At 34.8% G+C, this 24,683-nt stretch overlaps 1 protein-coding gene across 1 annotated transcript in view; it reads right to left on the reverse strand.

Annotated features, from left to right (window-relative positions):
- LRP1B (LDL receptor related protein 1B) overlaps positions 1-24,683 on the reverse strand; it is a 1,882,572-nt gene that overhangs the window by 932,951 nt on the left and 924,938 nt on the right. The window contains exon 7 of the mRNA XM_042948663.1: positions 14,190-14,352. Coding sequence (XP_042804597.1) covers positions 14,190-14,352 — 163 coding nt within the window. The remainder of the gene's footprint in view (positions 1-14,189; positions 14,353-24,683) is intronic.

The following is a 24,683-nucleotide window of genomic DNA, read 5'->3' on the forward strand; positions in this document are numbered from 1 at the left end:
GTTCTATTTCTCACTAGAAATTACCTTATCTTCAATCATCTAAACCTATGTTTGTCTTATTTACTGGGAAGCAACTATAGATCCCAAACGTATCTTTCTCTGTGGAATAAATTAGGGCTTTCTCTGTAAATTTAGCATGATTCAGCACCAAAAAAAAAACATGCTTGGTAGTGACAGTTTGAGTAATTGCCTTGTTAAATCATCACAGGTATTATCGAAGCAGTTTTCACTGTCATGGCTGTAGTCGTCATCATCATCATCATCACCTCCATTGCCATCCTTATCTACTGCTTGCAGCGTTTTGATAAAGAACCTCAAAATATCCATCATGAAGAACATGATTTGCTCTCAAGTACAGTAATTCGCATTCTACAGCAAATATTCTCATGGCAGTGAATCAATACATCTCTCTCTCCCATTCTCAGTGAAATTATGTTTTGCTTCTCCTAGTTCTTTTCCTAACAGAAACTTGATTATGTTCAGAGAACCATCATTCCCAATGACCTTCCCAACCATGCTCCCTCACCACTACCAAATTTTCAAATGACTGGGGAAATTGAATACACTTCCAGATCTTGGGGTGGACTCCAATTAATACAAATCCAAACAGTACATGGTATTTCCCCAGCAACTGAGACTGCTCCAGTTGTGAGAAAGCAATCTTATTTAGCCCATTCAAACTGGAATAATGGATTTATAGTCCATAGTAAGGAGTCAGGTTTCTTACTTTTTCTTGCTGCATGAGAATAGTACACAATTTTCCTCAGTTGGTAGTGGCAACAAACTTATGACCAAGGGGGAAAAGGCTGTAGCTGTGGATGGGAGAGCAGGGATATAGAAGGGATATGGCTCCTTAAAGATGTCAATGAGGCATCAGTTCAACCAAGCCTACATCCAACCAAGCTTGCTCTTCTCTGGCCTTCCTCTAAGTTAGAAACTGAATTAACTTATCATTTAAGCCAGTTAGAGTTAGGGGGTTTTTAGTGTCTAAAGTATTATTCAACACACCAACCATTATTACACTATATTTACACTGTTTCAACTATTTTCTCTTTCTTTTCTACTTCTAGTGTTATGCCCACCAATAATCCATTATGTCTTCCACTCTCAGAATGAATTTCTGCAAGTGTTACATTTATTCACAGCATGTTCTAAAACAAACAAGCAAATCTATGGGCTGGTACTAGTAGTGAGATCTTAAGAAGTACAAACAAAAGAATAATTATCATTCGAATGTCTGAAAAGAGTAGGAAATAGAGTTGGGAGTATTCATGGTGTTTCCAGCCTTTCCAAAAAAGAGGATATTTAGGTTCTAGGAATTAGGCACCAGTTATTAGGAGAAATTGCCCCAATCTGAAAATGCCTATTATTTCATTTACTGGTCAGAGCATAATGTACTTGTTTCTCTGATTAAAAGTTTCTCTGATTAAAAGTTATTTGGATTTGTTAATGTTGCAAGAGGTGATACAAACCTAATAATGAAAGTGACTCATTCAAAGTAAAATGATAAACCTGAATTCTAAGCCTTCAGGAGATTATAAAAAAATTGGAAAAACATGAATCTACTCAATTTAAAATACATTTTAGAAACTAGGGCTTTCACATGCTATCCTCTTCTACGTTTAATTTTTTATTACCCAAAAAGAAAAAAATAATAAAATCAGATGGTGGTCATAGTGGCAGAAGCACTCATCTGTCACCAGAAGCTCATAGCTCACACCCCTTCCTTTCCAAAATGTGGAATGGCTGACAACTTCCCAGTTAGAAACCGTATTTTCTAGCCCTCTTGTCATCAGATGTGACCAAGTGACTAGATGTCACTAACTGGAATGTAACTGAAATAATGATGGTCATTGCTGAGCTGGAATTAGGAAAAAGAAAAAAGGCAGACATGTCATTCCTCTCTCTGGTCAAAAATCAGAGGATTCTCAGACCCTAAAGAATGTAGGAACCACAAGATGGAAGGAACCTCCATCTTTCAATCATCACAAGGATAAAAGCTGCTTGATAGTTCAGAATGCATACATTGGACTCGAACTTGAGCAATAAAACAAAAAAAATTAACAAAATTTCTACTGTGCTATCCACTGAAATTTACGCAGTGAGTATTATCATAACAAATTCAAAAGTTGGTAGCACAGGGGCGCCTGGGTGGCTCAGTCGGTTGGGTGTCCGATTTCAGCTCCAGTCACGATCTTGCGGTCCGTGAGTTTGAGCCCCGCGAGGGGCTCTGCGCTGATGGCTCAGAGCCTGGAGCCTGCTTCCAATTCTGTGTCTCCCTCTCTCTCTGCCCCTCCCCGTTCATGCTCTGTCTCTGTCTCAAAAAAATAAACGTTAAAAAAAAATTAAAAAAAAAGTTGGTAGCACAAGTACAAAACTACCTTAATAAAAATTTAAAATACATTAAATAGAATAAGATTGTAAATTACTACATTGAAGGGGTGCCTGGTGGCTCAGTCAGTTAAGCATCCAACTCTTGATTTTGGCTCATGTCATGATTTTATGGTTCATGACATTGAGTCCCCCATCAGGCTCTCTCTCCCTCTCGGTCTGCCCCTCCCCCCCCAATAAATAAATAAACATTTAAAAATGCATAACATTGTCAGATAACCATGGGTCGCCTGAGTGGCTCAGTCGGTTGAGTGTCCTAGTTCAGCTCAGGTCATGATCTCATGGCTAGTAAGTTTGAGCCCTGAGTCAGGCTCTGTGCTGACAACCAGGAGCCTAGAGCCTGTTTCAGGTTTTGTGTCTCCCTCTCTCTCTCTGACCCTCTTCTCTCTTAAAAATAAACATTAATTTTTTTTTCTTTAATGCATAACATTGGCCTCATGGTTAAGGCAGCAGCATCAGGGTAACTAATGTTCAGGACTGAAAATATTAAAGGTTAAAAATACTTGATAAAAAAGGTCATTTGCAGTATCTTGATAAATATATTGGAAGAAAAAACAAGTGCTTTTTGAGCCTATGTATTTAAGGGAAGAAGTTTAAAAGTATAATATTAGTAATTGTGTTAGTTACTACATGCCTTCGTTGGCAAGATATTATGGGGAAAAATGAGTATGGGTAAGAATTGGCTGACTGACAACCAAAACTGAAAGGGAACAGACCAAGTTCAAAATTGAGGTCTTCCAGCCTTGGAGATCCAGTTGTTTCTAGGATGTGAATACTAAGAAAAATTGCTGGAATTACTTTGAACAACAAAAGCCAATTAACTTCTCAACTGAATAGAAGAGTTTCACCTTTAGATAAAGGTGTTTGCTTCCCACTGGCGTGTTGTTTTCAGGCTTCGAAGTGACCACAAACAGGTTGAAAGAGAAAACCAAGAGAGTGAGGTGCAAAGAAATAATTTGGGTTTGATAATTATTTGTAGAGTATAACTTTGAGTGAGGATATTAGTATATAGAAGTAATGGGAAGCAAAGAAATCAAAATTCTACTAATTTTCAAGGGAATTTATAACTTCAAAAGCCATGAGCCTATCTTACAAAATTCTTTGTTTCTTCAAACCTTAAAACAACTTGAAAGGAACAAGAAACAGTCTGTGAAATATATACAGTCCACAGGGGGAGGATGCCCCATTCCCAACTTCAGATGTAGTATTTAGCACAACAGACTAGAAAGAATCTCCCTGGGGAAGCACAGGTAAAGAACAATGAACAAGGGGAGATGTTACAGGGAAAGAAGTACCATCTAGACAAGGGCATTTCTAAACTACCAGGACAGAGGGTCTTTCCTTTACTTTCCTGGTAGGATTTCATTATTTCTCTATGCCAATGACTGCTGTGTGCCTCCAATCTTCTATTTTCTAGATGATGATTCTTGTTTTTGTTATTCTATCACTGTTCCACTGATTTATATAGAGTATGGAGGGGACAGTCGGGACAGATATCTTGTCTTTTGGTTCATAATTTGCTGTATACAAGGAAGTACAAAAGGACGTGATGGAGAGGACTGCACATCACCTGGAGGTCCTCCACTTTGAACTCAGGTAGTATATTCTATGAGAAGAAGGGCATATATAGATATTTGGTAACCAGAAGAGAAGACTGGGACAGAAATGGCAAAATGTTTATTCAAAATGCATGCTCCCGTTTCCATAGTATGGTGATGTCATGGGCAAGAAACTGCCTACCCAGGTGCTACATTTCCCTGATCCCCTTGCATCCAACTTGTCTACAGATATTCAACATTTTTCCCCTTCTACTAGTTGAGAACAGGCCGTATGAGATTCTATAGCCACAAAATGGAAGGAACTCTTATCTCAGAATAACCACAAGGAGGAATCTACCCACCAACCTCTAACACACTCATCAGATTCATACGGGTATGAAATATAATTTTATTGTGTGATGTCATCATTTTGGTTTATAAAAGTGACTACCATTATCCTAATACAGTTGTTATGAGATTACTGTATTGATATTCCTTCAAACTTCAGTGTATATCCTGTGAAAATTACATTGGTCTTATGCAGTCATTTCAATTAATAAATAAAATTATATACACTTGAAATATCTTTCTCAAATCGAGTTCATCATAATAAATCATTTAAAAAATAAAACAAAATATCTTTGTTTTCATTTAAAAAAATGAGAAATCTTAGCAATTCAGAGATTTTTAAATCACTGGAGAATTCCAGACACTTTAGACGTGTTCCACATTAAGTTTATGGGATGAATCAATTATTTAGCTATACCTCCAAATTAATGAGACTCCCAAATATAAATTCAATATGAGACTTAGACTGAAACTCTCCAGAAAGTAGGACTATTTTCTTTTTATATGTTGCTTTTTAATCTCATTTTATGCCACACTAAACCAGATATAGAATGTAATTATAGAGATTTACTAATAGTTTGGTTGCTGATAATGTTACTATAACCTATATTCAATCATTATGAAGAACAATGACAAAAATCATTTGTTTTGCTTTTCTCAAAAAACATTAAATTAGTTTAAGATGACATAGAGGCACATTTTATGAGCAGTTGTTTATTTAAACACAAGTTTTTTTTTTTATTCCATGTTTTTTCCAGTGTTACTGAGAAATTATTGGCATATATGTTTGTAAAAGTTTAAATCATGCAGCATGATAGTTTGATTTACATATAGTATAATGGATTCAGCTTACATCTACCTATCTTCTCATATAGACACAATAACAAAAAAAAAAGAAATAAAAGGAAAAATATTTTTCCTTGTGATGAGAACTCACAGGAATTAATCCCCTAATAATTTTCCTATATATCATACAGCAGTGTTAGCTATTCTCACCATGCTGTACATTACATCCCCAGTACTTATTAATAACTGGAAGTTTGTATCTTTTCTCCCATCTTCCAAATGTTGCCACTGGTAATAACAAATCTGATCTCTTTTTCTGAGAGTCTGTTTTTTTTGTTTTTTTTTTTTTGCTTTTTTTTACATGTCACATATGAGTTCATACAGTACCTGTCTTTCTTGGTCTGACTTATTTCACTTAGCATAATGCCTTCAAAGTCCTTCTATATTGTCAAAAATGATGGGGTTTCCTCATTTTTTTCTTTAGTGGTTGAATAATATTCCAGTGTGTGTGTGTGTGTGTGTGTGTACACGTGTGAGCACATGCATGCATGTGTGTATCACAAATTCTTTGTATAAAAATGCAATGATACATTGATAGACACTTAGTATCTTTCTATGTCATGGCTCTTATAAATAATGTTGTTATGAACATGGAGGTGCAGATATCTTTTTGAGTTAGTGTTTTTGTTTTCTTTGAATATAATCTTGGAAATGGAATTACTGTATCATATGGTAATTATATTTTTAATTTTTGAGTATCTTCCATACTGTCTTCCATCATGGCTGTATCAATTTACATTCCCTGTATCCAATTTATATGCACAAGGGTTCCCTTTATTCCACATCTATGCCAGCATTATTTCTTGTCTTTTTGATGATGGCCATTTAACAGGCATAAGGTGATCCCTCATTGTGCTATTAATTTGCATTTTCCTAATAACTAATAATACTAAGCATCTTTTCATATACCTGTTGGCCTTCATATATCTTCTTTGGAAAGTGTCAATGGAAAGTGTCCATTTTTTAATGGGGCTGATGTCTGTTTTTTTTGTTTTGTTTTGTTTTGTTTTTGTTTTTTTTTTTTTTTGGTGTTCAGAAGCTTTTTATTTTGATACAGTCCCACTGGTTGGTTTGTTAATCTATTTATTTATTTAGTTGCCTGTGCTTTAGATGTCACATTCAAAAATTAATTAATTAATTACCAGTACCCATGTCAAAGAGTTTTATTCCTGTTTTCTTCTAGGAGTTTCATGGGTTCATGTCTTATACTTAAATCTTTGATCCATTTACAAGTTAATTTTTGTGAGTGGTAGAAGATATAAGGCTAGTTTGCTTATTTTTTTTTAAATTATTTTTTTCAACGTTTTTTATTTATTTTTTTGGGACAGAGAGAGACAGAGCATGAACGGGGGAGGGGCAGAGAGAGAGGGAGACACAGAATCGGAAACAGGCTCCAGGCTCTGAGCCATCAGCCCAGAGCCTGACGCGGGGCTCGAACTCACGGACCGCGAGATCGTGACCTGGCTGAAGTCGGACGCTTAACCGACTGCGCCACCCAGGCGCCCCTAGTTTGTTTCTTTTACATGTGAATATTCAATTATCTCAGCACAATGTACAAAGAGATTGTCTTTTTTCCATTGAGTATTTTGGCTCTGTTGTCAAATATTAGTTGACCAAATATGTTTGGGTTTATTTCTGGGCTTTCAATTCTTTTCCACTCACTGGACTATTTGTATATTTTAATGTCAGTACCATACTATTTTGATGACTATAGATTTATTTTTTTATATTTAAAAAAATTAATCTTTATTCATTATTTTTGAGAGAGAGAGAGCGCATATGCAAGCAGGGGAGGGGCAGAGAGAGAGGAAGACACAGAATTTGAAGCAGGCTCCAGGCTCTGAGCTGTCAGCACAGAGCCGGACGCAGGGCTCTAACTCACGGATCATTTCATCATGACCTGAGCTGAAGTACGGTGCTTAACAGACTGAGCCAACCAGGTGCCCCAACTACAGATTTGTAGTATATCTCGTAATCAGGCAGTGCGCTGCTTCCCGCATAAACAATTTTTACAAGAGATTACAGAGACAATTACCTCAGTAAAACTGACAGAAGACCAGCTACCCTCAACATTTGACTTTTTCCTTTTCATGATTAAAAAAAAAAAATATTGAGTAAACACTATTTGACACTATAAAACATCCAACTTGACCCTAAAGCCAAGCCAATTTCTCCCTAGTCAAACCACTGTGAATCTGGCTCAAGGGAAAATATCAATTTTCGATCAATACCCTTCAAGGCTCAGCAGTCAAGCAGAACAAAATATAACTCAGCATAAAAGCGGACTTTTTTTTTACTTCTGATTATTTTTTTTAGTTGAATATGATTATATGGCCTACAATAAAATCCTGAATTTATGTTATATATGAAAGAGTGGTAACTTAAAAGGCGAATGGTGTCAAGTATGTATTTTATTGTTTTTAATTTTTGTCTTTTCCCTTGTGGTGTTTACAAACCAACATTTTCTGTTTTGTTTTGGTTTTTTGAAAATAATATTTGTGCCTAACCCACTATTTAGCTCATAAACTTCAAATAAATTACTGCTTAGGATTTGTTGTTTATAATGTGTTTTTTGTAAACTATAATAACTATATCTTTTGGTTGTAATATTTGATATCTAATGCATAATTCTGTTACACTCAAAGCTCCATAAGAAAATATATCATACCATTATCTTCCATGCCCTTATTAGAACTGAGTGAAATAGGAAATCTGTCCATATATTTTCAAAAGAAATACCATTTGCTCATATCTACTTCTTGTTTTCATACAATTCTATGTAAGAAACAATTAGAAATAGTTTTACATTAATTGGAAATATAAAATTATTCTTGTTTAAAAATGGCATAGATTCTTCCAGTGTGTAAACTATTCTATGGCAGAGAATACAAAACTTTCATGCCACTTGAGAATTGCTTTATAAATGAAACAATAATGTATTTAATGCTACCCCAGTAGTATTAGGCTTAGAATATTCACATAGATTACAAAACCATTGAAGAATCTGAATAGAACAAAAGCTCCCATCAGTTTCTTAAAGTATATCTTTAAAGATAAAAATAGGAACACTAGGAGAGAACTCCCAGAGAACTCCCAACCCAATCTCTTCTTTGTATCATATAAAACATTACTGGAGGGGCACCTGGGTGGCTCAGTCAGTAGAGCGTCCAACTTCGGCTCAGGTCATGATCTCATGGTTGGTGAGTTCAAGCCCCGCATCAGGCTCTGTGCTGACAGCTCAGAGCCTGGAGCCTGCCTCAGATTCTATGTCTCCCTCTCTCTCTCTGCTCCTCCTCCACTCACGCTCTCTCTCTCTCTCTCTCTCTCTCTCAAAAATAAATAAACATTAAATTTTTTTTAAATAAAAAATAAAATATTACTGGAAAGAAATGTCATTTGCCTTGAAAAGAGATAAGAAAAATACTCCTTGAAATGAGTTTGAATGGCCTTAGCTAAAAGGAAATGGAACAGTTCTCCTAGAAAAGGGACTAAAGAATTGGAATAAAGTATTTGCCCATATTCCAAACAAGCTAAGGTAAGTAAAAAGAGACCCCCTCAGTGCCTGGGAAAAAAAATTCAAAGAACTGCACATAAGAGAACTGTTATATGACAGGGGATGTAGATGATGTCAGTTCTTAGTCCATTTATTTTTCCATCTTTGTTTGGCCCTAATTTCACTCTTTCATATATCAATGGTGGAAAAAAAGTGGCTCCTGTCCCATTCAGGAAGGCATCTACCCCATTTATGCCTAAGAAGACATGAATATCTAAGGAAAAAAAACAAAAACAAAAAAATGCTTTTTTCTTCTTTTTTCTTTTGAGTGGAGTACCATGTTTCTACACAAGATCCCTAGAACTTCATCTTATAATGGCAAGAGAATTAACCTAAAAACCATACACTAACCATAATATCACAAAGAGGTAAATGGACCCAGATCCTGAATGATATTGTTGAGCCACTAAACTAATCCACTCAGAGACTATCCTATATTTAGATTTAAAAGTGAAATAATAAATTCCTTCATAATTGTGATTTTTCCTATTCCTTTATTTGAGTGGACAGCATTTATCAGAGTGATAACTCAAAGAAATCTCTTTTATAGAGAGTGGGTGGAAGATTGGGAAGATACTAAATATAATTACTAGAAATAGAACTATGAAGTCAGTAATTTGGATATAAGTTTAACAAACATTTAAAACATATAGATTAAAAAGAGAGAGAAAGAACAGCAAAGAGGGCAAATAGAGATGTAAAATGTTTTGCATTATTCTGAGTTACTATTATGAATAATGTGAGCTAAGAACACAGTGAAAGTTGAGTCAGTTTGGTGTAAGTTTCCAGTAAAAGGTGTAATGAACATAAAACACTCCAAATTACTTTTCCGAATTCCCAGGGTAATCACAATATAAATTGTATTGGAAGGAGACAGTGATTAAAGGCAATGCCATACGTGAACCTCCACTTACAGAAAGGTTTGGAGAGTAATTTGGAGAGTTTGACCCTAGACAAAATGAATTAATGAGAATAATTTGAGTCATACACAAAACAGCTAATATGCATTTATACCCCTGAGTGAGTCTTTGAACAACTAGCTTCACTTAAAATAATTCAGACCAGGAAACATGAACTTGCATTTCCATGTTGTCTTGCCTAATCACATCAGCAACTCCTTAAAGGAACTTTGGATTGAAAAGTGGCTATGATAAACTCTCCTGAAAAACCTTGTAAAATGGCCAATTTAGACAAATGCCTATTGTTCAGATAATTCTCTATTAATCTAAATGTTATCTAAGAGTGTTGGACTCACTCAGAAAAGGTAGTAGTGGTGTAAATAGGAAATCAGCATATAGATATTTAGACTATGAACAGATAAAAAATTAAAATACAGCTAATATTATAATGGATATTCACTTGAATTTGTTGCTAAGATAAGAAAACACATTAAGAAACTTTAAATTCAAGAGTGAGCACTTGGGTGGCTCGGTCAGCTAAGCATGTGACTCTTGGTTTTGGCTCAGGTCATGATCTCATGGTTCATGGTTTTGAGCTCTGTGTTGGCCTCTGTACTGAGAGCATGTAGCCTGCTTGGGAGTCTCTCTCTCTCTCTCTCTCTCTCTCTCTCTCTCTCTCTCTCTCTCTCTCTCTCTCTCCCTTCCCTGGTTGCTCACACTCTCCTCAAAATAAATAATCGTTAAAAAAAAGAAGAAAGAAACTTTAAGTTCAGGATCTCCAAGAGGAATTTTAAAGCAAGTCGAAACATAAACTCAATGATTATTGAAGGTATTGAATTATCTCCATTCTCTGAATTTTCTTCTAATAAAGAGAAATATGCAAAAAGATTCTCAGGGAGACTAAGTTCACATCATTTTGAAGAAACATTTTTGTGGGTATGTGTAGAGGGTAGTTCTTCCTCAAAAAAATTAGGACTCATAATTTGCAACCTATCAAAATGTGAATATAGGGGCACCTGGGTGGCTTGGTCGGTTAAGCGTCCGACTTCGGCTCAGGTCATGATCTCACGGTCCGTGAGTTCGAGCCCCGCGTCGGGCTCTGTGCTGACAGCTCAGAGCCTGGAGCCTGTTTCAGATTCTGTGTCTCCCTCTCTCTCTGCCCCTCCCCTGTTCATGCTCTGCCTCTCTCTGTCTCAAAAATAAATAAACGTTAAAAAAAAAAATTAAGAAAAAAAAATTTTTAGAAAAAAAATGTGAATATAAATGTCAGAATATTAGGGGCACTTATGAACTGCAGAAGAGTATATGACTCATCCACACTGATACTTCCATGAGGACAATAAGAACAAAGAGTGGCATGTTTTTAGGTGCTTCCTAATTTTCAAACCCATAGCAACTTCTGAACCATCTGAATCCCCAAACTAATAGATAGTGGTTAGTTGTGGGGGTACAATCTACAGATTTAATTTATCCACAGTGCAGTATGAGTAGATTAACAGCCAAAGGTCCGCAACAACTCTACTTACGTCCTATAAAAAAGTGACTAGTGAGTGCAGGCTCTAATTTGGAACTTAGGCTGGCTCTGGGAGCCACCTGACAGAATTGAAAAACCTGATATCTACCCCAAGGATTCCCTTGTTACAAAAGCCCTTTCATGGTCATAGGGAAACCTACCTTATTTTCTGGCTTCCCACATTCATACAGAATTCTAAATTCTTAGATTAGAATTTCATAAGCCCATCCTATTCCCTGATCTATCTCTAACTTTGATTCTATCTCCAGTGTCGCATCTATGATTGGTTTTGCCAGCAGTGGGGATCCAGGTAGGTGATGGGAAAAAGTGTATTAAATATTCAAATACTGTCAATCACTTCTGTGTGTACTCAACTTTGAGACTTTCTCCTCCTAGCAGTTGGCCTGCTCTCATAGAGAACAAAGACGATATACTTTTTATTCATTTCACTCATGAGGTCATGGATTCACACATAAATCCTACATATCACTCTGCCGTTCATTCTCTACAAGTCAGAAGTCCATCCTACATAGAAGAATGGTATACGCAGGAAATATTCAATTCCTGCTTTTTCTCCTGACTAAGGAGATTTCCCCTGTCCTTCAGGTTATCCATCTCATATAACTCTACTATGTTTGGGTTTCATACATGGTACCACACATGCCTGCAAATAGATTTTTTTCCCAAATTCTCAATTCCAATGTCATTACCATCACTAGAAGTGAAAGTTAAAAGTATAGCCAAGTAAAAGATTTCTTTTTCAATGCAGCTTTGAAAGAAGTAAGGCAAATCTCCCTCCATTTCTACTGCTATTTAGGTCAAGCTCTAAAAATCAGATTTGACTTTTAATGTATTCCAATGATTTCAGAAGTTACAAGAGAATGAGCCAAAGATAATCACTCAGTCCACACACTTAGGAAAAGGTAGGAGAAGTTTCACTGGTGGCACATATCCCCTTTGGTAGGTCATGCACAGTTGTTCCAGCTTTGCCTATTCAAATTACGCTGGAGCAGGCCCAGAAGTAAAAGTTAAAGGAAAAAACCTACTGTTCCTTTCCTAGATAGCATTGTATTAATCCTAGCCAAATTTCTGATAATAAGAGAAAAGTAGAATATATTTGAAAGTGTTATACTCCAAATAGGCTTATATTTATAAAAGAGCAGAGCTCTGCTTTCTCTGATTTCTGCAATTCATGATTGAAAAACTGCTTGAGACACAGAGCAGACTCAAACGAAAAATTCCAAAGAACCTATTGTGATAAATGATACATGACAAAATTACATTTAAACAGTTACTAGGCCCCAAGGAATCCTGCAGAGAATAAGTGCAAACAATATGGGGGTTTTCTACTCCTACTTCCTTTGACAAAAGTAACAAAATATAGTTCTTTCATGTAATGACAGAGAGAAACAGGAAGCTTGAGAATATAAACTATGTTGCTGTTCTCAAAGAGAGAGGGTACTCACATACATTATATTCGAGATTGACAGTTTTATTTAAAAAGGGTCTCTGGATCTTAGTTTTTAAAAATGGGGGAAGATAAGATGGTAGAATGAGGGGAGAAAGTCAGTAGCTTCACCTCTTGACATTTTTGATAAATAAGACTGTCTAAAGGCTAGTTTGAAATTCGGTTAGCAAATCCAGGGAAACACATGCAAGCAAATATATTTCTAGACAGAATTCCAAAATAATTCCAAAAGAATGTTGTTACCACACTGGTAAATTTCAAATTCTTTCTTACCACCCTTATCCAACAACCCAAACAAATCAGTTTAAATACAACTTCTTTTACGAATGTCTTTTGAAGCATCACTGCAGTCAGATTGAGTCAAGTCACCATCTGCTGCAAATACAAATAGAGCTACATTCAAGAATTATATTACACAGCCTTCCTAGCAAAGTTCTTACGTGCAAGCTGTTCTTGTCAAAATCAGAACCATTGTGATGATGCATCTTAATATTCAATCAGACTTTAAGTAAAGAGTGACAAAAGTCCACATATGGATGACAGCTGTTTCTTCAGTAAATATTTTCCCATTTATTGAATGGAGGCTTATGGCAGTTTAGGATACGTTCCATCAGACATTTCAGCCTGTACTGCTTGGGGACGATTAAACCAGTAACAAGATAAAATTTCAGTTTTCAAATCTTTGCTACAACTTACATCTGAAAAAAACAACAGTTCCTCCGATTAAAATTATACACGATGTCAGTAATGTGAGAGTATCCTTGCCCAGGACGCACTGGTGAAAAAACTGAATTTATAGCACTCTATATAGTTTTTGCCCCTCCCACTCAACAATACCATAGCATTTCTAAAACTGAAGCATAATTTCTATATTGATTTTCTAATCATGTGAACAAAGTTGATGGGAATTTAAACATTTATGACTATATTTGACAAATTGTGAAATATTTAAAAAGATTAATGAGCCTATTAGATAAAAGAAGGTCAGATAAGACATACTTTTAACCAACAAAGTGGCTAGCAAAATTAGAAAATCAAAAAAAAAAAGTGAAGATGAATTCTGATGAAGAATTCAGTAGCTCCATAATTACATAGTATTTACATATCAGTAGTTGGAGGGGGAAAAAAAAAGGTGGTTTCAACTAACAAAGAGGACTTTAATGTTTTAGTAGTACCCGTGAACATGCATCATACACCTTTTATAAATACCAAATGTGTTGAATGTAAGTTTGTTAATAGCACATCTTTCAAGTGTTGTTTCTGAAGCTTGCTGACTACAAGGTCTACTGCTAAGGGAACTTAAAGTTCTCCTCTCTTTAACCTAAAACTATCCTGAGGCTCTTGTCTGGTGACCCCAAAGCAATTGTGAAGAGGGTTGTTTGTATCTCAGGTTAGGCCAGCAATGTAAATGTGTTAAGGAACTGGTATTACCCAGCTTCTGCATGGTAAATTATAGCCCTTCTTTTCTCCTTGCAATGCAGTTGTTAATATCACCATTTAAAAATACTTTGAGCCTGCAATCTTATATTCCACAGCTGCTGTCAGAGACCGATCTATTATACAATTTTTGGATGCATTACTTATTTTAATGGAAACTATTTCATATCAAACATTATAAAACAGAACTTCTTACCCTGCTATTGGATCTACGGCTATTGACTTAGGATTGTGAAGCTCCAGGTCAATCAGGGTGACACACACAGACCCGTTGTAAGTACAAACAAAGATCCGGTCACTGACATGGTCCACAAAATAGAGATTTCTGGTAAGCCAGTCAATCGCCATTTGTTGCACATCTGAAAAACACACATTAAAAACAAAATCATTGTGTTACAGGTGCAAATTTAGTATCATAAGCCAAAGACTATGTAAGTCTGCCCAAACCATCAGAGAAAGCATTTCAAAAGTATAGATAGTTTCATGATAAAAAAACCAAAAACATCAAAAAACAAAAAACAAAAAAAACAAAACTACACAGATAATTAATTTCTTGCTCGGTCAAAATAGGTGATTTAATTATTCTATAAAGTAATGACTACCTTTTGATACCTTTCTTCTTGCTATTTAAGGACTAAGAATGGTCTAGACAAATGGACAAATGATTTCTAAATCCCAAAATGTAAGTATTTACAATAAAATTTTCTCCTACTTTTCTTATTTATACTAAATAGTTCACTCAACCCAACGTGAAAATTGGTTCAATGACACAGCTAAACTCTTCAGTAGTAAGAGGAGTAAACTTTTTATGAATCTAAGGTAAATTTATATTTTCAGATCCTCTTCCATTAAAAAAAAGGAGGTGGAGAAATAGATCTGTAAAATCTCTTTGTTTACAAACAATACTCAAAACTTGGAAATTAAACCAAAAGAGTGGTGATGTTTTTCAGTGGCATGCATATGCATTATAAAACAGGCCTGCTCAAATATTAATTTTCCACAGAAGTGTTATTCAATAGTACTTTCTGTGAAGAAGGAAATATTCTACTTCCATGCTGTCCAATAAAGTAGCCATTAGTCAAATGTGTCTAGTGACCACTTAAAATGTGGATAGTGTGACAGGGAAACTAAATCTGTGTTGTATTTCATTTTAATTCACTCAAATTTAAATTTAAAAATTTAGGTAGGTAGTTAGTGGCTACAAGGGATAGAGCAGCTCTAGGAGAATGTGTCTGTGTTTGACTTGAATATTTTCCATTTGATCAGACCTTTATGCTGTGAAATTTCATGTTAATTTGTGAATAATTATCTTGTAGAAAAGATAACCTCAAAGGTTATGGTTGTACTGCCCTGTGAGGCATTAACCATTTTTATACTTACCGACAAATTTTATTTATACATTCTTTTTCCTTAAAATGCTTGTAATTATCCAATTCCACTAATGCTCTTAGATCAGCACTACTGTGCTGGTTACCTCAATAATTCCATAAATAAGTTTCTGGTTTATATTTATTCTTGAATTTCATGACAGTCATGTTTTTATCTATTAGAAATTATACTTTGACACCTTCTTGTTCAAACTTATTATGGATCTCTGATTCATTGACAAAGCAGGGTATCCTTCTGCAATCTGAACCTAAACATTCTTCTTGCTCTATGCTTCAAAATACTTCCTTAGTAACATGCTGTTTCAGTGAATGATACCCTTTCAACAAAAAGACTAATATAGATGCGTGTGTCATTATTGTCACTCGTAATGGTATATTGTCAAAGCAAGGTACGGAAAGTAGCAACTTTGTGGAATTTCTATCATGTTTTACAAGGACAAGCAGAAAGCAGATATTGCAATTCATTGGACACACATTTTCAAGCTATCGATTACAGTTTCATTCCTGAATTGCACAGTCTTTATGGAAATATAACCATTTAAATTTCCACAAACTACATGAAGCTTTTCTCAACCAGTTCAGCAATGAGGATTTTTAAAAAGCTGAACTATTTCTGTCTCCAGAAATCTGGAAATGTATGCTTTGTTTGTTTTTATTCTTTTTACATTATTATATCAACTAGAGAACAGAACCCACTGTTTCAAATGCCATTTTAAATGCCTGCGGTTCAGATAAAGTATGGATCAGAGTCTATTCAACAGTGTAGTTGATGTAGTCTATGCAAGTGTAATTTCGGACAAAAGAGCTGTTTGACAACATTCACACCTTTTTTTCAAGTCTGTATCATTACAGAAATATCCTCTGCTACTGAAACAATAGGTATTGTTAACAACCATCCAAGTTTGAAGCAACAAGGTCTCAGGAAAGAACCTAATAATTAGCCAAACACTCAGTAATTGTGGGAATTGGCTTTGTTTCCTTTTCTTATATTTGAAGTTTCTGTCTAGTTTTAATGTAATCTTTTACTAAGATTGGAGGAAATTAGACAAAAAGTTCAAGTAAGCAAGATGACAGATATATAGGTACATAAATAAGTAAATCTGGCCAGAATTATTTACACATTTCAGAAGATAGGTAAATCTTCTAGACAATGGATTCAGTATTTCATCTTAATTTTGCTGAAATACAACCTGATCATAGCAAGTTGCTGAAGATAATTATAATCATTTTATGACATATTAAAAAAATCCTAAATATTTAGTTCAGGGCTTTATTACTGTACCAGAACATAAATTTAAATATATTCCTATTATACTTTCTAGTCCTATCATCCATTGCCTCAGAATGTGACTGCATTTGGAGCTAAAGTTTTCAAAGGGATGATTAAATCAATTCCATTAAGGTGGGTCCCAACCTAACCTTACCCTATACTTATAAAAAGAGGTTATGACATACAAAGAGAGATACCAAGGATCCTTACACAGAGAAGAGAGGTTATTTGCAAGCCACTGAGAGGCCTCAGAGAAATCCAAACCTGTTGAATTCTTGATCTGGAACCTCTAATCTTCAGAATTGTGAGAAAATGAATTACTATTCTTTGAGCCACATAGCCTGTGGCATTTTGTTATGGTACTCTAGCAGAAGGACACATTTACTGCAGTATTGTTTAATAGAGTAGTCCATGCCACAAAATTATTGAGAAAAAAAGTCAACATCCTGTTAAAAAAACATAAAGGAATGTCTATATGTGCCTTCAATGTCACACTGAACCATTGTCTAATAGGCACCTTCAATAACTAGTTAATTTTCCTAAGTAATATACTTTTGTTTAACTTATAGCTTAATACTGATTCAGTCCAAATATCTATGAATTTAGATATTAATTTATACATTGATTATATATTTTTTTGTCTAATAGAGATGCAAATGATTTCCATCACGTAGTAAAGATAACCCCTTTTTATTGCTATATGACATTAAGTGGTTTTATATCTAACTTTACAATTTTAAATTAGCATGTTTTTATTTCATTGATTATAAATTTTACAGTCTCTTCTGTGCTCCTCTGAACCGGATTTACCATCCTTCTGGTTCTCTCATTAGTGAGATAAATGACTCCTTAACATATATTCACTACATATCATATGAATCATGTTTTTAACTTTTTGAAAGTTACACATTGACAAAATTTACCTCTTGATTTCTTTTTCAAATTATTTGCTATATAGTCTTCAACTAGCCAGAAATAGAAAAGGTAAATGTCCACAAGAATGAGAAAAATAACATAAATAGGCAAAACTTTTTGGAAGGAACTATGACAAAACTAGAAGATAGCCTGCAGTATACATTTACATAAAAAGGCAGGCTTGATTTCAGCTGATTGTTTTGACATAGAAATGCTTCCTTATTTCAAAGGGGCCAAAAATATAGTCTATTGCTGCCTATAAGAAAGACTCACTTCAGAGCTAAAGACACACATCAACAGAGAGTGAAGGGATGGGAAAAGATATTCCATGCAAATGGAAAGGATATAAAGCTGAGGTAGCAATGTTTATATCAGACCAACTAGACTCTAAAACAAATGTTGCAACAAGAAACAAAGAAAGGCATTACATAATGATAAAGGGCAAATTCAACAAGAAGATGTAACACTTGTAAATATTAACTCATCCAACATAGGAACATTTAAATATATAAAGCAAATATTAACAGATACAAAGGGAATAACTGATAGAAATACAATAATAGTAGGGAACTTTAATAGTCCACTTGCATCACTGGATGTCCAGACAGCAAATTAATGAGAAAACAATATCCTGAATTAGACCAGGTGAACTTACCAGAATTCTCCATCCTAACACAGCAGAATACACATCCTTCTCAAGTATTCATGGAATGTTTTATAGGATAAATCACATGTTTTGCTACAAAATAAATCTCAATAAATTTAAGAAGACTGAAATCATACCAAGTATCTTTTCTGACCTTAACAGTATATAATTAGAAATCAACTAAAGAAGAAAAAAGAACAGAAAAGAAAACCAAAAAGCAAAGAACAAAACAAACATATGGAGATGAACAGCAAGCCACTAGACAATCAATGTGTCAATGAAGAAATTTAAAAAAAAGTAAAATTAAAAAAATACCTGAGAAAAATGAAAATGGAAACACAGTTTTTCAAAATCCCTGGGACACAGTAAAAGCAGTTCTAAGAAGGAAGTTTATAGAGATACAGGCCCAATTCAATAAATTAGAAAAATCATAAAAAACAAACAAACAAAACCTTTTAACCTTATACCTAAAGGAAATAGAAAAAAAAAAAATCCAAAATCAGAAGGAGGGAAATAATAAGGATTAGAGCAGAAGTACATAACTAGAAATCAAAACAAAACAAACAAAACTCAAACAGACAAACAAACAAACAACAATGTAACAGATCACTAAAACCAGGAGCTGATAGTTCTTTGAAAAGATCACCCAAGAAACAGTAGTGCCTGGGTGGCGTGGTTGGTTAAGCATCTGACTTTGTCTCAGGTTATGATCTCACAGTTTGTGAGTTCAAGCCCCACATCAGGCTCTGTGCTGACAGCTCAGAGCCTGAAGCCTGTTTTGGATTCTGTGTCTTCCTCTTTCTCTGCCTCTCCCTTGCTCATGCTTTGTCTCTCTCTCTCTCTCTCTCTCACTCTCTCTCTCTGTCTCTCTCTCCCTCAAAATAAATAAATAAACAAACAGACATTTAAAAATTTTTAAAAAAGAATGAAATCTTTCCATTTGCAACAACATGGATGGAGGTAAAGTATATTATGCTAAGCAAAATAAGTCAGTCAGAGAAGGAGAAATACCATATGATTTCACTCATATGTAGAATTTAAGAAACAAAACAGATGAACATATGGAAAGGGAATAAAAGACAGAGGGAAGCAAACTATAAAAGACTCTTAATAGGGCGGCTGGGCGGCTCAGTGGGTTGAACATCTGACTTCCACTCAGGTCAGGATCTCATGGCTCATGAGTTCGGGCCTAGCATCAGGCTCTGTGCTGACAGCCCAGAGCCTGGAGCCTCCTTCGGATTCTATGTCTCCCTCTCCCCCAATCACACTCTGTTTCTGTCTCTCTAAAAATAAATATTAACAAAAATTTGTAAAAAAAGCTCTTAATGACAGAGAACAAACAGGGTTGATGGAGGGACATAGGTGGGGGATGGGCTAAATGGGTGATGGAAATTAAGGATGGCACTTGTTATGATGAGCACTGGGTGTTCTATGTAAGTAATGAATTACTAAAATCTACTCTTGAAACCAATATTATACTATATGTTAACTAACTCGAATTTAAATGAAAACACTTGAAAAGACATCACTGAAAATGACAAACCTTTAGACAGACAACTCTACCTATTCTTCTCAAACTATTCCAAAAATTAGAAGAGGAAGGGAAATTTCCAAATTCATTCTCTGAGGCCAGTATTACCCTGATACCAAAACCAGATAAAGACACTACTAAAATAGAGAACTATAGGCTAATATTTCTGATGATCCTACATGCAAAAATCCTCAACAAAATATTGGCAAACCCAATCCAACATTACATTAAAATAATTATTCCCTGTAATTGAGAGGGATTTATTTCTGTAAGAGTGGTTCAATATTTGCAAATCACTCAAAGTGACACATCACATCAACAAGAGAAAAGATAAAAAAATCATATAACCATGTAAATTAAAGCCGAAAAAGCATTTTACAAAGTGTATCCATTCATGGTAAAACCCTCAATAAAGTAGGTTTAGAAGGAACATATCTCAACACAACAGAGGTCATATATGAAAATTCCATACCTATTATCATACTCAATGCAGAAAAACTGAAAGCATTCCCCCTATAATCAGGAACAAAACAATGGTGTCCATTCTCACCAGTTTTATTCAATGTAATATGGTAACTCCTAACCACAGCAATCAGATAACAAAAAGAAACAAAAGCCATCCAAATTATCAAGGAAAAAATAAAACATTCGTCATTTGTTGGCAAGAAGATACTATATATGTGTGTGTGTGTGTGTGTGTATACATACACACATTTATGTATATATATGTATACGTATATATACATATATATATTTATATACATAAATACATATATATAAATCCTGAAGACTCCACCAAAAAAAAATAAAAAAAAAACAAGAACTGATAAATGAATTCAGTAAGGTTGTGGGATACAAAATCAATCTACAGAAATCTATCGCATTTCTGTACACTAAAGAAGCAGCAGAAAGAGAATTTAAGAAAACAACCCATTTACAAATACACCAAAAATGATAAAAAACCTATGAATAAACTTAACCAAAGAGGTGAAAGACCTATACTCTGAAAACTATAAAACATTTATGAAAGAGGGGTGCCTGCGTGACTCACTTGATTAAGCATCTGACTCTTCATTTTGGCTCAGTTCATGGTGCCAGGGTCATGGGATCCAGCACCATGTTTGGCTCCGTGCTGAGCATGGAACCTTCTTGGGATTCTCTCTCTCTCTCTGCCCCTTTCCTCCACTCATGCCCTCCCTCTCCCTCCTTCTCTCTCTCTCTCTCTCTCTCTCCCCCCCCGTCACTGTCTCTAAAATAAACAAAAATTTTTAAAAAATTTAAAAAATTGATGAAAGAAATTGAAGACAAAACCAAGAAATGGAAAGACTTCCCATGCTCATGGATTGAAAGAACAAATATCGTTAAAACGTCTATACTACTCAAAATGATTTACACATTTAATCCATTCCCTATCAAAACACCAACAGAATTTTTCACAGAACTACAATTACAAATCCTAAAATTTGTATGGAAGCACAAAAGACCCCAAACGCCCAAAGCAATCTTGAAAGTGAAGAACGAAGTTGGAGTCATCACAATCCCAGATTCCAAGTTATACTATAAAGCTATAGTAATCAAAACAATATGGCACTGGCACAAAAACAGACATACAGATCAGTGGAACAGAACACAGAGCCCAGAAATAAGCCTGTGATATATGATTACTTAATCTTCCACAAAGGAGACAAGGGCAGACAATGGGATAAAGTCTCTTCAACAAATAGTGTTAAGAAAGTGGACAGCTACATGCAAAAGAATGAAACTGGATCACTTTCTTAATCATACACAAAAATAAACTCAAAATGGATTCAGGATCAAAATATAAGACCCAAAATCATAAAAATCTTACGAGAGCACAGGCAGTAATTTCTTTTATACTGGCTATAGCAACATTTTTCTAGATATGTCTTCTGAAGTGAGGGAAACAAAAGGATAAATAAACTATTGGCACTGTATCAAAATAAAAAGCTTCTGAACAATGAAGGAAACAATAATACCAAAAATAAAACTAAATAATACTAATACTCCCTGCTGAAGGGGAGAACATATTTTCAAATGACATAACTGATAATTAGTATTCAAAATACATAAAGAACTTTTGCAACTCAAGTCTGAAAAAAAAAATAAAACACCAGGAATAATTCAATTAAAATGGGCAGAAGACATGAACATGCATTTCTCCAAAGAAGGTGTACAGATGGCCAAGAATCACATGAATAGATGTTAAACATCACTAATCACCAGGGAAATGCAAGTCAGAACCACAATGAGATATCACCTGACACCTGTTAGAATGGCTGATATCAAAAAACACAAGAAACAAGTGTTGGCAAGGGTGTGTGGGGGGCCAGGGACAAACTTGTGCATTGTTGCTGGGAATGCATACTGGCGCAGTCACTGTGAAAACAATATGGGGGTTCAAAAAATGAAAAATATAATTACTATATGATCCAATAATTCCACCACTGAGTATGTACCAAAGAATATAAAAACACTATTTCAAAAAGATATATGCACCCCTATTTATTGCAGCCTTATTTGTAATAGCCAAATTATGGCAGCAGTCCAAATTTACATCAATGATGAATGAACAAAGAAGATGTAGTGTGTGTGTGTGTGTGTGTGTACACATACATACAAACATACATACATACAATGGAATACTACTCAGCAATAAACAAGAATGAAATCTTTCCACATGCAACATGGATGGATCTAGATATTATAATGCTAAGCAAAGTAAGCCAGTCAGAGAAAGGCAAATACCATATGAATTCACTCATAGGTGGAAATTAAGAAACAAAACAAACAAAAAGGAAGACAAATGATTCAAACCAAAACTTAAGTTTTATAGACTTAACTATAGCAAACAAATAGATGGTTAAAGAGGGAAGGTAGTAGGGGGTGAGTGAAGTAGGTGAAGGAGATTAAGAATACACTTATAATGAGGAGCACTAAGTAATGTATATTGTTGAATCACTATATTGCACACCTGAAACTAATATAATTCTGTATGTTAACTACACTGGAATTAAAAAAAAAAAAAAGTGTTAAAGAAAACATAATACTGTCACTCTCCATAGATAACATAATGCTATACATTAAAAAAAATCCTAAACCTCTGCCCCAAAACTATTAAAACTAATGAATGAATTAAGTAAAAATTAATAATACAAAATCTGTTGTATTAATGCTGTTGTATTAATGTATATAAAGACTAATGCTATCTGTTGTATTTCTATATTCTAATAATGAGGTATCAGAACAATAAATTAGAAAATTATCCCACTTATAATAACATAAAGAATAAAATGTATAGGAATAAATTGAATCAACAAAGTGAACTATGTATAGTCTGAAAACTGTGACACTGGAGAAAGAAACTGAAGATGACACAAATAAATGGGAAGATTTATTGTGCTCACATACTATTTAATAGAACACTATTGAAATGTCCATACTACCTATGCAATCTATAGGTTCAATATAATCCCTATCAATCTACCAATATACTTGTTCACAAAACTAGAATAAATAAATCCAAAATTTATATGGACCCCCCCCCCAAAAAAAAACAACACCAAATAGTTAAAGCAATCTTGGAAATGAAGAACAAAGCCAGAGGTATCATACTCCTGAATATCATACTATACTACAAAGCTATCATAATCAAAACATGATAGTATTGGCACAAAAACAGACCCAATAGGTCAATGGAACAGAATAGAGAGCTCAGAAATAAACCCACACTTATAAAGTCAATTGGCCTATGACAAAAGATGCAAGAATATACAACGAGAAAAACAGTGTCTTCAATAAATGGTGTTAAGAGAACTACACAGCTACATGCAAAAAAAGGAAAGTGGACTAGTTTCCAACATCATATATAAAAATAAACTCACAATTGATTAAAGACTTAAAAATAAAACCTGAAGCCACCAGACTCCAAGACGGGGGGGGGGGGGGGGGGGACAACATACGTAATAAGGTCTTTGACATTGGTCTTAGTGACATAAATATTTTTCAAACTTTTTAAAATTTTTACTTATTTTTGAGAGAGAGACAGAGAAAAACAGAGTGTGAGCAGGGGATGGGCAGAGGGAGAGAGAAAGAGAGAGAGAGAGAGAGAGAGAGAGAGAGAGAGAGAATCTGAAGAAGGCTTCAGGTTCTGATCTGTGAGCACAGAGCCCAAAGTAAGGCTCAAACTCACAAACCTGCAGATCATGACCTGAGCCGAAGTTAGATGCTTAACCTACTGAGCCACCCAGGCGCCCCTATGATATAATTTTTTAACTCTCTATCCTCAGGCTAGGGCAGTAAAAGCAAAAATAAATAAACGGGACCACATCAAAGAAAATGATTTTGCACAGCAAAGGAATCCATCGACCAGCAGAAAAGGTAATGTATTGAATGGGAGAAGTTATTTGCATATGATATATCCAATAAAGGGATTAACGTCCAAAATGTATAAAGACCTCATAAAACTGAATTTCAAATTAGCAACCAATCTGATTAAAAAATGGGCAAAGGATCTAAACAGACATTTTCCCAAAGACTTAGAGTTGGCCAACAGACACATGAAAAGATGCTCAACATCACTAACAACAGGAAATACAAATCAAAACCACAATAAGACATCTCCTCATAACTGTCTGAATGGCTATTATCAAAAGGAAAAAAATAACAAGTTTAGGAAAGATGTGGAGCAAATGGAATCCTTGTGCACTGTTTGTAAGAATGTAAATTTGTGCTGTCACTACAAAAAATAGTATTGGGGTTTTCAAAAAATTAAAAATGCAAATACCATATGATGTAGCGATTCCACTTCTAGGTATTTATGCAAAGAAAATGAAAAGACATATGCACCCTGTGTTCATTGCAACATTATTTACAATAGTCATGACATGGAGACAAGCTACACATCCATCAGTAGATGAATG

The sequence above is a fragment of the Panthera leo genome, chromosome C1 (genome assembly GCF_018350215.1).
Source record: "Panthera leo isolate Ple1 chromosome C1, P.leo_Ple1_pat1.1, whole genome shotgun sequence".
Classification (NCBI taxonomy): domain Eukaryota; kingdom Metazoa; phylum Chordata; class Mammalia; order Carnivora; family Felidae; genus Panthera; species Panthera leo.